Consider the following 12,430-nt stretch of genomic DNA (forward strand, 5'->3'; position numbering starts at 1 on the left):
TTTAAGCGTGTACATATATTATAAATAAATTGGACGCTGTCATCTCCTATACGATTGAGAAGCCAACGTGTAATCTTTAAAAGATCTTGCTATACGCGAATATGGCAGTATAGGTGTCTCTGTAGAACGAAAACGAAATTCATAACCGAGGAATTTCTTGATTGCGGTTTCTTAAACGTCGCCTCAGTCCGAAGGAATGCAATATCACCCCGTTGGAATGTGCCCTGGGGTCCATTGGCAGTTCGTACTTGCATATTATTCACAGCACTCTCCTAACGAGGTCAAAACGTTCGGGAGTTCCATGCCAGCACGCGATTCAAACGCGTGGGAGAGGAGGATTGTGCGCTATCCTTTTTTCATTTCACCTTTGCCCGTTTCAATATTGCAAAACTGTATAAAATGCGTAATTTCAAAAGTTAGAATTTCAGCGACGAATCAATGACCCTTCGATCTGCTCGCTAATACAACTCCCACTTAGTTATTTAGTTTTTAGTAATCTCCGGCTGCAAAACCTCGTCTAATCGACCCCTTCGCTTATCGTTAGCAAAGCGATCAAGCAATCTTCGCGTAATTGGAGTTAATTTTATGGCTGGTTAAATTGATGGAAATACGTATAACCATGACGAGTTGTGCTTAATTTATGATTTTCACGAGCCACTCTAGCATCCAGACTAGCAATAATTGTTAATAAATTATCCAGCAATTTTGACTTCCAGTAAAAAAAAAAAACACATGTATATATATATATATATCGGGATACCCTCTGGATAAAAATCGCTGAAGATGCGCGATCCTATAGAAGCGCAGGCGTCTGTAGGATCTGTATCCCCGTCTTCGTTGACGTCCTATATATCTTCTCGGGGTGGAAATACGGTCGTCGGATGCGCGGCAGTCCTGAGTCTCGTTTCGAACTTGGTACCGAATGCGAGGTCGCGATACCCAACGCCGAGGGTTGCTCTTTTCATAAGTCTAGCTGCATCGTCGTAAGACAAGACAATAATTTAGAAAAGAAATATCTGTTAGTCGCGAAGTATATCGATCACTTTGTCAAAGTATCACATCCCATATCGCAGCATGAGAATATTATTCTTGCTGCTTCTCGTGGCAGGTATTACAACGAGTATCGCCAAGCCCAATCATGGGCAATCAGCGATTGAAAATACCATTAAAATATCAAAAAGAGGGGCGGAAACTAACCGCGTACATTCGATACCCCTGGGTTCCGATGTGACGTTTCACTGGAGGTGCATTTCTCGTTCTACAGATAACCGACCCTCTTAAAGATACACCAAAATCTGATGTATAACACTTTGCATTCAACATTTTTTTAGGGTCGAACTGACGGACGGAACGATTATGGTAGAAGTTCACTATGTCGGGGGAGATAACACCTGGTTTGCTATTGGATTCTCTGATTACGGAGAGAAAAGCCCAGCCGATTATTGCATTTTATGGTCAGGCTGGAATCGGGAAATCAATCTACAAGTAACACCTTTGGCTAGTTGGCCGATTTTCACCCCATATCATAATTATTTTTCTTTCACCTACACGATTTTTCATGCATTAAATTGCAAGCAGAAATTCTTCCGGAAGTACAGTAAATATTTTCCTGCAGGACGTTTGGGCGGATGAAGAGGGTAAAATAAGCGTCGACGATCAACAGGACTGCAAGGACTTTCTATGGAAAAAGCGTGGAAATGTGACGAAATTTTCTTACACAAGAAAATTTGATACATGCGACAACGAGGACTACGTTATCGAAGTATGACCATTGCAATTGCCATGATACAAATCAAACTATAATATCACTTGTGAAAATTATTCAACGTCGACGGATCTCAGGACGGGACGACGCATGTTGTCTGGTTGAAAGGCGAGGGCCCCTTGTACTCCATCGCGGGTCTGCAAGTCTCCGACGCTAAGGTGACGGGGATGTCCAGGGCTCAACTACCCAGGGTGGCTCATCGCGAAGCACCAGTGCCGAATGATGCTTGGACATTGGAGCTTTTGGCGAGCCAAGTCAAGGTGCCCAGCGATGAAACGACCTATTGGTGCAACGTACACAAGCTTCCGTCCTCGTTGAGAGACAGGTAGGCCAAGAAACAATACGAGAAAAAGCATAAGATTTTTTCCAACTCATTTCGATCGTTTCCAGATCCACACGAACACGTACAATTTTTTTCCAACTTACTCCGCCCGTTTTCGAACCCACTGAACCCTCAGGTTTCCATTTCACACGTTTCTAGCGTTTCTGGACACACCCGAACCCGACCGATTTTCTTCTGACCCGCTCGAACCTTTTCGAATCTTTCAGAGTGTTTCCAACCGTTTTTAGGAACGCTTGAAGCTTTTCGAATTTTCTCCGACCCGTTTTGACCGCTCACGAACCCACCCGAAACTTCCCGAATTTTATTCAACCAGTTTCCTTTTCCAAATGATGAAATATTGATATATTACGTACGTTATAGGAACCGCGTGCGTGGAATAAATCCTATTTATTTTTGTCCGACTGCAGGCACCACATTCTCAAGTTCGGACCGGTAATTCAACCGGGCAATGAGCACCTCGTTCATCATATAGAAATATTTCATTGTGCCGGGCCCGCCGAAAGATCTATTCCCCCATACGCCGGCCCTTGCAATCATCCCGATCGACCGGAGGAAACAAAGGTGAAGTACAAGATTCGTGTTTCGTTTATTGTAGATCAAGAACGATTTATTTGAAATTTTTTCGTCGAGGTTGGTGCCCCGTAGTGAAAATTTCAACTACTACAAACTTTTACAGAAATTGAAAAATTTCGTATTATTTATTATTAGAAAATTGTAAACATGCAGAGTTTTTCGTAAAGAATTGTTAATTTTCGTTAAAAATTGTAGCAGTTTGTAGAGTTTTTACTGAAAAATAAAAATTTTCATAAAAAAACGTATTTCTGACAAACTATGCATATTTACAATATTGTACGAAAACAATTTTATGCACAAAATTGTATGAAATGTCCTAGTTTTCTTAAAAATTCGTTAAAAACCGTAGAAATTATTCTTACCGGGGTGGCCGGAGTGCTGGCGTTGATGAGTCTTTTTCCCTTATTAACACCTTAACGAGTTGTAATTGAGAGATTCCAACCTACTCAATATAAATACTTTGACTTTGAACTGACTAAACTTAAGTATTTGCAGGTGTGTCAGAAGGTCCTGGCGGCCTGGGCGATGGGGGCGGAAGCATTTGTTTACCCGGATGAAGCTGGACTTCCGATAGGTGGTGAGGATTTCAACCGCCATGTAATGCTCGAGGTTCATTACAACAATCCCGAGTTACATTCAGGCCAAGTAGATTCGTCGGGAATCCAATTTGTTCTCACAAAAACCCTTCGGAAGTACGATGCGGGCGTAATAGAGCTCGGTCTTGAGTACACGGACAAGATGGCAATACCTCCTGGACAGGTAATAATTTATGTATCCTAATTAGCCTGAAGTTTCGATCGATTAGGCTCCATTGAAGGATCAAGTTGTCACGGTACTCGTGCAACCTTTAAATTAACTAACAATAAATAAGTTGCATGTCTTATGCTAGCTTGGCCGGCTCACCAATTGTTAACTAAATTTATCACTGACCCAACTGTGGCTTCAACTCAAAATCTGCGTTGAATTGAGTTTTCGATCAAACCTGATCGATGGAAACTTCGAAAGTATAAAAGTTTGAGTAATCAGAATCTATTTCTACATATATATCAATGATTTTGCCGTTTAGGAAGCCTTCACTCTGTCGGGTCACTGCATCGCGGAATGTACCGGAGTCGGTTTGCCCAGAGAAGGAATAAAGATATTCGGGTCTCAGCTTCACACCCATTTGCTCGGTACGCAGGTCGCCACTCGTCACGTAAGGGATGGCATTGAACTCCCGATACTGAACCGCGACAATCACTACTCGACCCATTTTCAGGAAATCAGACTACTCCCCAAACCCGTCACCGTTTTGCCCGTAGGTATCTCTCGGCAAAGAGTGCTGTTTATTCCTGTTACTGCTATTATTATAGTTATTTCCTGCGTATCTCGACACTCCATCACATTATAGACTATTACTGTACTTAACACCCATTTTCAGGGGGATTCTTTGATAACAACTTGCACGTACAATAGCCTGAAGATGTCGAACGTTACGTTGGGTGGATTCGCGATATCAGACGAGATGTGCGTTAACTACATTCACTATTATCCGAGTACGAGACTAGAGGTAAGTACAATTGTCGAACTTGCACTTGAACTTGAGAATGCCGTTAATATTAGCACCCACCGCAAATCGATCGTCAAATTTCGTAACTTATCCAGGTATGCAAAAGCGCGATTAGCAGCGACGCGCTTAGAACTTACTTCCGTTACATGCGAGACTGGGAGAACCAGCCGACGTCGAACGTCAAGGGAATATCAGAGAATTACCAGAGCATCGAATGGAGCAGGGTCCGCATAGCGGCCCTCCACGATCTTTACATGGCTGCGCCATTAGGTACGTGGTAACAAAGCCGCGGGTTTGGTCAGGACGGAGGTTCCAGGCACGATTCGGTCCGAGTTGCATTTCTGATCATTAACACTCTATTTCGACGATGTCTATGTTTTCTTGTCGCAGGTATGCAATGTAACAGCTCCGATGGCTCCCGGCTTCCAGGGCTGTGGGAAAACGCGGCGTCGACGCCGATCCGGTTGCCCTTGTCTCCACCAGCTCGTGACTGCCTCGGTATCTACGGAAACGCATAATCATTACGGAAAATAATCAAACTACATGCGAAGATTCCAAAGAAACTGATGCCATGAAATAAATATATTCAAATTTATGTGTGAGGATGCACTCGTTGTAATAATATGTACCCTGTTTATTCCTTGAATTATCCTGAAAAATGCGAAAATGTACCAATAAAAATTAATGTGATAAAACAGAGAAAATTTTCTTTCATTAATCAGTTGTTGAGATTCGATGTGTCAGATTTGATTTTTAACTGTATTCAAATTTTGAAAAGTTCCTAAGTTGCTAAATTTGATAAAAATATTTTTTTCTCGGTCACAATTATTGTCTGACTCGTTTTTCGTGGGTAAAACACATGTCAGGTTCAGGTATTTATAGGACGTTATCACGCTAAAGTAGATGATTCAGCTCGGGTTTATGTGTAGGAGTATGAAAATATTGGTTCTGCGTAAACGATTCAAGGCAACCATACGTTTTCGTTTATAAAATGAAACATGGGCCAAGGACATATGAAGTGCGTATTCAGGTGGAAGATTATTAAACAAGTAAGAAGATGCTAAGACGTTATAAAGCTCCCTTTCTGTTTCCAAACGAGTGTGCACTAAAGTAACAAAACGCGAAAGCACTCTACCAAAAAAGCCTCATAAAAACAAAGTTGCCAAACGCTCCAGGAAAGCCCCGAGGCTGCTCAGCTCCCCATTACCAAAGTTTTGCGAACAATGCTTAACATTAATCCAAACGATCCACTTGGATGGAAAATAGTGATACATAAATTCCCGTAAATAAATAACAGTAGAAGTTGCGGAAAGATTATATAAATGATGTATATTGATACAATATTCATATCTTATATGTTTATATATAATATATAGATGTATAATTTGTCTGTTATAAATGTGTACATTACGTATTTCAGATCGTACTTAGCTACGCGTTCTCAGCAATATTATGGTTACAAGATTAATCGATTGACTCTCATCTTTTACCATATTACATACGAATATGAATGTGTATACGTACACATATATATGTATATATGTATATATGTATATAGGTATATATTACAAAATGACGAACACGCCAATTGCTTATCTAGTTGTGATCATATAGTATAAAATTAAAAAATATGTAATATATTATAAGGTATTATAATACATGGTGTATGCGCGTTAAAAGTTAGAATAATTTGTCTTTACAGATCTTTCTCTGCCCGATTGTTTCCGTTTTTTCGAGCGTTTTGCTCTGATTTTAAAAATAAACTGTTCTTCTTCTCAATAGCTGCGCGTAAACGTAAGATGTCCAAAACTTGTGACGCAAAAAGAAAAAAACGGAACCATAAAAATTACACCCGTTACTCATAACTACACTTACAAAACATTGTATACAACTCGTAAAAGGCGCATGAACACGGGTTTTCTCTTGTTATGAATTAACTATGTATGTACGTGAGAACTTTCATTATAACAAATACCCTTCCTGTACTCGGTAGTTTGTAAATAAAGTTCCGCGTATGGAATATCAAGTGGAGAGATGATGAAAATGATAATGGCGATAAAAATCAAAAGCAAGAAAACCACGACAAAGCATAAAACAGAAAAATTCTCACAAGCACAGTTCGGCAGTATTGACCGTACAAAAGTCCATAGTAAAAAATATAATGTAGTATCTAGTTATTACAGATCGCCGTCGTGAGAAGACCTCGCGACGCCTTTCGTCATCATTTATCGAAGTAGATTCAGTATACCTTGTTAGAAGCAGACAAACTCGTGGCTGTTTTACTGACAGTGGTTAAATATGCAATCCTGCTATCACTGAATAGCATTATGTTATAATATGTATATAATATATTAGGATATAGAATTATGCGGTGTATACGTATAACTAATCAAGTACTACATCATTTCCGACGGTAATATAGATCTCATAGAAAAAATTCTGTTAAAAAAAAAACGTATAACGAAATCCAAAAATACTGAATTCCTGTCATCTATCGTAAAGCGGCAATAGCGTACAAGTCAATTGTACGTCGCCAATCTTGGACTAGAGTGATTGATTTTGTTACAGGTGCGTTTGTAGGAAGCAATATAAGATCCCGGCCTGAGCCATAACGTCAACGGTTCCAGCGGCGAGAGGGTCTCGACTTTTAGCATCCGCACGGGAGTGAGTACCGGGTCGCAGAAGGGTAGGTCCGAATACCGTAGCCAAATTATGTAAGGACATTTTGTTCTGTGCCTCGTGCTTGTTAACACGAATCAAATGAGACAGGAGAAAGTCAATGACAGCTCTGTTGACAGGCGGCAGGTTTTCATGGACTCTTTTTAAAGCAGCGATCCTGGTCATCTCTCCGGACTGGAAGGCTTCAAGAAAGGCGGGATAAAGTGCATCGGTGAACAAGGCTTCTGGCATTTCACGGAGGTAAAGTTTCAAAACGCCGGTTACTGAGTGAACGTCCACCTGAAATTATCAATTGGATTAACTGTCGATCCAACCATAGAAGTGAGCTCGTACTATTGACAAATTTACCTCTTTGAGAAGTTGCTCAGCTTCGTAAGCATTGCTTTCGAATGATTTTCGAAGTTTGACTAAATCAGAAGCTGAACCGGACACTCTGTACAATCCGACTTCGCCAACTCCCCGCCTTTCAACTTCACGAACACAGGCAGTCACAATAAAAGGAACGTCGCGTTTTTCTCGCCTGAAATAAATTGACATTTATGTAAATTGATAAAATCCTTAGCCTAAAAGTGTCTGTTGTATATATTACTGACTTGCAAACTTGTTGAATCTTTGCACCAAATAGCCCTTGGGGTTTAGCGGAAGGTACTCTTCGTAGCGTTACTTCACTTGGAACAAATTTTAATACTACACCGAGCGTCGCAGGGCCTAAACTCAAGGCTCTCTCAACTTGTTCAGACTGAAACCATGATCTACTCAGTCTCTGAGTACATTTACCTCTTAGTACAGCTCTCGAACCACATTCTTCATACAATAGAATCCTTACATTTTGACTTCCTTCTAATTCAACAACGAAAGTCTCACCTAAATGGGCATTAACCAAGTGTTACCATAACAATCAATCAAAATATTCCTTAATAGATGGTGCTTTAAAAGTGTCATTTAGCACAGTACTACTGCAGTATGTAGTAATTGCTGCCCTAATGGAATTACACGCACCCCAAGTTGGCGCTTGGCCTCTGGCAATCCGACTTTTGGCCCGCTTGAAATAGTGGCCATAGCTGTCGACTTCTACCGTTACATAGAGACCCCCAGGCCTGTCCAATCCAGGAGGTGTGAGTCCGAGTAAAGTAATATGCAAATCACCCAGCAAGAGACTCTCGTCTCGTCCCGAGCGTAGAAGGTAACTACCCATATCAGTTTGCAGGTAAGTTCGGCAGGCGGTAACCCATGCTTGGAGTTCGTACATGGATAACGGCAATGGCCCTGGAGGTTGGCCACCCTAACAATTGATTTTCCAGTATGGTCAGTGTTAATTGAATTTTTTTTTTTTTCAGACGTATTTTGCTATTTCAAAGTACCTGTTTTAACGCTTCAACAGCCTCAACCCATTGCGCACGTTCAAATTCGCTGGAGAGAAAGAAAGTGTATGAATTGTGAGCACGGTGTTGTCCTCTATGCGTAACCCGTAGAACAAGATTTGGAGAAGCCAGTACCAACTGAGCCTCAAGTTCAGCCAATTTTTTCCGATTTTTTTCCGACCCTCTTCCACCGATCCTTATTCTCTTCTCATCGTTCTTTTCTTCCCACAAAATTTGGTCCCTTACCGTGCATGCCTGGGATCTATCTCGAAGAGAAAGATATTATAGTTTATGCATACTGTGTAGTGCCATGATAAATAATAAACGGGTATAAAACTATCTAATGATTACAAATATTAAAACTTGTGTTACTACGTGTTACAAAATGCGTATACCTGAGAGCAACAACGTTTGCTGGACTTGCCTCTCGTGGTTCGCCACTATCTTCAGAGACGAGGGCATCACCTAGAGGAACGTACCACTTCAGTTCAAAAGTGAACTTGTCTCTTCCAGAAGCCTTATATTTTGCACAGGCAATAACGTCGTTGAACAAAAATAGATGTCGCAATTTACGGTGTCCATCTGCAAGTTCAACGACAAACGAATTCTTAACCAGTCTTCTCTGGGCTCGGTCATGGCTCTGTAATAAGTCAGGATCACATTAGGCACATCACGTATTTCCAAGTGAATGCGATACTCGAGGGAAATTGGGCCACAATACTTACAGGAAACATAAATTTTGTCTGAATAATATTAAGTTCATCAAGAAAGTGTCTAGTCATAGCCAAGGCCTCGGACAATGGCGTGTGATCAGCGTGATTTGATGGCGTGTGTTTAAGGAGATCCTGAAATCCACATTTCCATGATGAATTCGCTCGAATTTGTCGAAAATTTAATGAAATATGAATACTTACGTGCAGTACTAAGGCATTCTTCTGAACACGGGCAACAGGCTTATGAAGGAGATCTTCCAATGAGAGACCCTGTCCCTTGGGGAGGCCTTTCAGTCTAATATCTTTTGTGATCTGTCCAAATTGAGCAGAATTGGCACTACATCGGCGCACAGTGTCCGTGGCACGAGCATAATTGTGTAAAAAGGCTCCATAAAGGCCAATGTTACTTGCCATCACCTAATAAGTATGCATTAAAATAATTGTCAAAATATTTATCTATCTCAATAAAGACCATCAAGTATGAAATAAAAAGTAGGCACCTTGAAATGTTCTCCAATCGTAGTTCGGGAATCCCACTTCTCCAATTTTTTTCGTAAGCCTTCCAAAAAATCTCTATGCAGCGCGTGCAGCTCTGGAATTTTGTAGAACATAGTGCCAAACTCCTCTTCTGAAATCACAGGCTGTGATGTCGTCAACGTAGCTCTGATGGCCTTCATATACTACAAAAGAAAAGAAAAACGCACAGTTTATTTCAAACTTATCACTTTGACTTGTGAAAGGATGAATTCCCATAAGGGCCCTTATCAGCCTCAAAAATAGTCAAATAACAAAATGATTCGCATAAAGATATTGAATAGATGCATGCACGCTTTAGAAGATTAGTTCTGTAAAGCTCTAACAAAAGTTTTGATTTTTAATAAACATGTATGCACGTGTCATACGGGGTGAGTCACTCAATGTATCTAGAATAGGAGGAGCTTAGTTAACGCAAAGTTCGCCTTTTCAGCCAATCAGAGAAGCTATGAGATCTCTCCAAATCGATACCAATCTAATATGATTACCTTTACTGTTAATACATGTACAGAAGCTCTATAATTACTCTGTAATTGACCATCTGTTAGCACTATGTCAGGAGAATGTAAATTGGTTTGATGTATATGACACTCTATTTATAATCTTTATATGCACCGTATTGTTTTTCGATACTTTTGGAAGCTGGATAACGGTCTTTTAGACACCTATTTTTGTATGATTTCTCAAAATATCTCAAGTATGATTCAGATTTTACTGTATCATAAAATCTCACCTGCAGCATGACGGAAAGACATTCTACGTAAACAGCTTCACTGTCAACGACGGAGTTTATAATGCACTTGACCATTGAAGTTCGATCATCATCTCGCTCTCCACCCTTGTCATGCCTTCGTGGTGTCGTAGGTGTGGGGGACTCTAAACTACCTTCACTCAGACTAAGCGGCTCTGCATCACTGCTTCCTGTTTCATTATCAGTGCTCAATGCACGGAGTAGGATTGGGGGTGCTGGACTTGCACCCTCCTCGTCCTCGCTGTCCATGGCTGCCCTGTGCCTGAAGGACATAAAGTTGTTTGAATAATGCATGCAACATTTGTTCATCAATATATGTGACTACAATAATTCATACTGTATAAAATAGTCAATGTTGACATAGTTGCTCTGGTTCCCGGGTGAGTCAGGGAGCGAAGGTGGCCTTCGAAGAGGTACTGGATTACTATTAGCAAGAGGGGCAACACGTGCATCAATGTAAACATATTCTCCCGTTGGATCCAAGGCAACCGAATCGTAGAGTGGCTCATCATCTGATGCCTCGGAATCTCCATCTTCGGCTTCTTCATTTATTGTATTCTCAGTTTCTAGATAGACAACATGAAAAATTTATAATCCTTCAAGTTAAATTCAGACTTAAATGTAGCCAATCAATTCTCGAAGATACCCCACTGAATGAAACAACAGAACAAAGAAAAATATATAAATAAATAATTTGTTTTCTGTGCAATTTTAAAACCAATACATCAAGAGTAAATATTTCTAGAACTAATCTGATGTTGACATAACTGAATGAAGAATTTATCTGCCTTACCTTTATCTTCGCCATCTTTGGTTACTTCTTCACTTTTGTCTTTTTTCGTACTACCAGTTACTTCGATAACGGTAACATAATTACTAGGAACGTCTGGATTACTGTTTCTCCTGAGTTCGAATACTTTTTCAGGACTCTTTGGAATCTCGCTCCTAGGCCGCTTGAAAGAACTCAAAGTTGAGCTTAATTCCGACACGCATTTGTCTTGGAGCTTGCTGATATCCTCTCTTAACGGTAGCGACGGAAGAGAGGATTCGAGTGGTGGGCGTAAGATGGCTGGTTTATCAGAATTTTGTAAATTGTTTTCGAGATTCTCATAACTATTTTTAATCTGGGGTTCAACTGCTTTTGTTTTTTCTTCCACAGTCGCAAAGCCGGAACAATTGGACAATTGTTTGTGACGCTCTACATCAGCCAACAGTCTTTCCAAATATTCTACATAAAATTCTTCCTTCTCAAGCTCCTCACGCAGCGCAGTGACCTGTCAAGTTAAGAGCATGACAAACTTGAAACTGATTGTGAATGTGCGAGCAATAGCCAAAGCGATGACACTCGATGACAAATGACAGGAAATCATTGCCTCGATGTGCGCCCAGTCAAATAAGTCACACTGTTACTCACCTTTTGCTTGTGTTTCACCAGGTTGGCACGGACGTCCTCCTCCCAAGCGGCAGGCAGGGTGCTGTCCGGGAATCTCTGCACCCAAACCCGTTGAAAGTCACCAAATACGCTCATCACTTATAGATGAACTACCTCAGATCACTCGGCCTGCGTACATCGCGTGTACGTCTGTGTATACGAGACCCCCGCGATATGTTGCCACTTGGTGGGCAACGGTTTTCCGTGAAATTCACGATTTCCACAAGCAGCAGACTGGCTTATCGGATTCGGAGAAAATTACAGTCGTGAACGCGACGTGGAAACTTTGTGGCTCGCCAAGGACTGCTATTACTCAATTCGGGTATTGCGAAGTGAATCCCAGTGAGCTGTCCGCAAACAAGCAACCGGTCAATGACGATCCATTGGAAAAAGCTTCACGAGCTGCTCGGCTAGTCGGCTGTCATCTTACAACATCTACGGACATCTTTGGTGAAACCCCCACTACCTACGCGATAACGAAATCCGTGACGAAAAACTCACAACAAATTTGTCTGGGGAACTTTTCTCTTGCTAGCACTGCACGGCCTTCATTCAATTCATTTTTGATTAGGTTCACAGTTTTTCTTCAGTACAATCGTTTGTTATATATTGTCAGTTACTAACGGTTATTTACACACATTTCCTGACTTTAAATACTTCAGAATCAACCGCCAGGCAAGTCCATGTGGCTTTGCAGGGGTCATTCCTGGAGGATTCTCCGACTGGATGA

At 41.0% G+C, this 12,430-nt stretch overlaps 2 protein-coding genes across 2 annotated transcripts; one reads left to right on the forward strand and one right to left on the reverse strand.

Moving 5' to 3' along the window:
- The first annotated feature begins 806 nt into the window (after positions 1 to 806).
- Positions 807 to 4,876, forward strand: LOC124410556 (tyramine beta-hydroxylase). Its single transcript, XM_046889024.1, has 10 exons — positions 807 to 1,244; positions 1,332 to 1,485; positions 1,616 to 1,762; positions 1,843 to 2,090; positions 2,516 to 2,669; positions 3,177 to 3,440; positions 3,748 to 3,978; positions 4,102 to 4,230; positions 4,326 to 4,500; positions 4,621 to 4,876. Exons 1-10 carry the CDS (start codon positions 1,075 to 1,077, stop codon positions 4,746 to 4,748), a joined length of 1,800 nt encoding a protein of 599 aa, XP_046744980.1. The 5' UTR covers positions 807 to 1,074; the 3' UTR covers positions 4,749 to 4,876.
- Positions 4,877 to 5,964: 1,088 nt separating this feature from the next.
- On the reverse strand, positions 5,965 to 12,289 carry LOC124410543 (active breakpoint cluster region-related protein). The gene is made up of 13 exons (XM_046889001.1): positions 11,683 to 12,289; positions 11,062 to 11,542; positions 10,606 to 10,834; positions 10,251 to 10,530; positions 9,484 to 9,663; positions 9,185 to 9,400; positions 8,996 to 9,115; positions 8,666 to 8,910; positions 8,271 to 8,532; positions 7,909 to 8,191; positions 7,503 to 7,773; positions 7,258 to 7,429; positions 5,965 to 7,188 (listed from the first exon to the last, which is right to left on the reverse strand). Exons 1-13 carry the CDS (start codon positions 11,794 to 11,796, stop codon positions 6,793 to 6,795), a joined length of 3,249 nt encoding a protein of 1,082 aa, XP_046744957.1. The 5' UTR covers positions 11,797 to 12,289; the 3' UTR covers positions 5,965 to 6,792.
- Between the last annotated feature and the right edge of the window lie 141 nt (positions 12,290 to 12,430).

The sequence above is a fragment of the Diprion similis genome, chromosome 9 (genome assembly GCF_021155765.1).
Source record: "Diprion similis isolate iyDipSimi1 chromosome 9, iyDipSimi1.1, whole genome shotgun sequence".
NCBI classification, from domain to species: domain Eukaryota; kingdom Metazoa; phylum Arthropoda; class Insecta; order Hymenoptera; family Diprionidae; genus Diprion; species Diprion similis.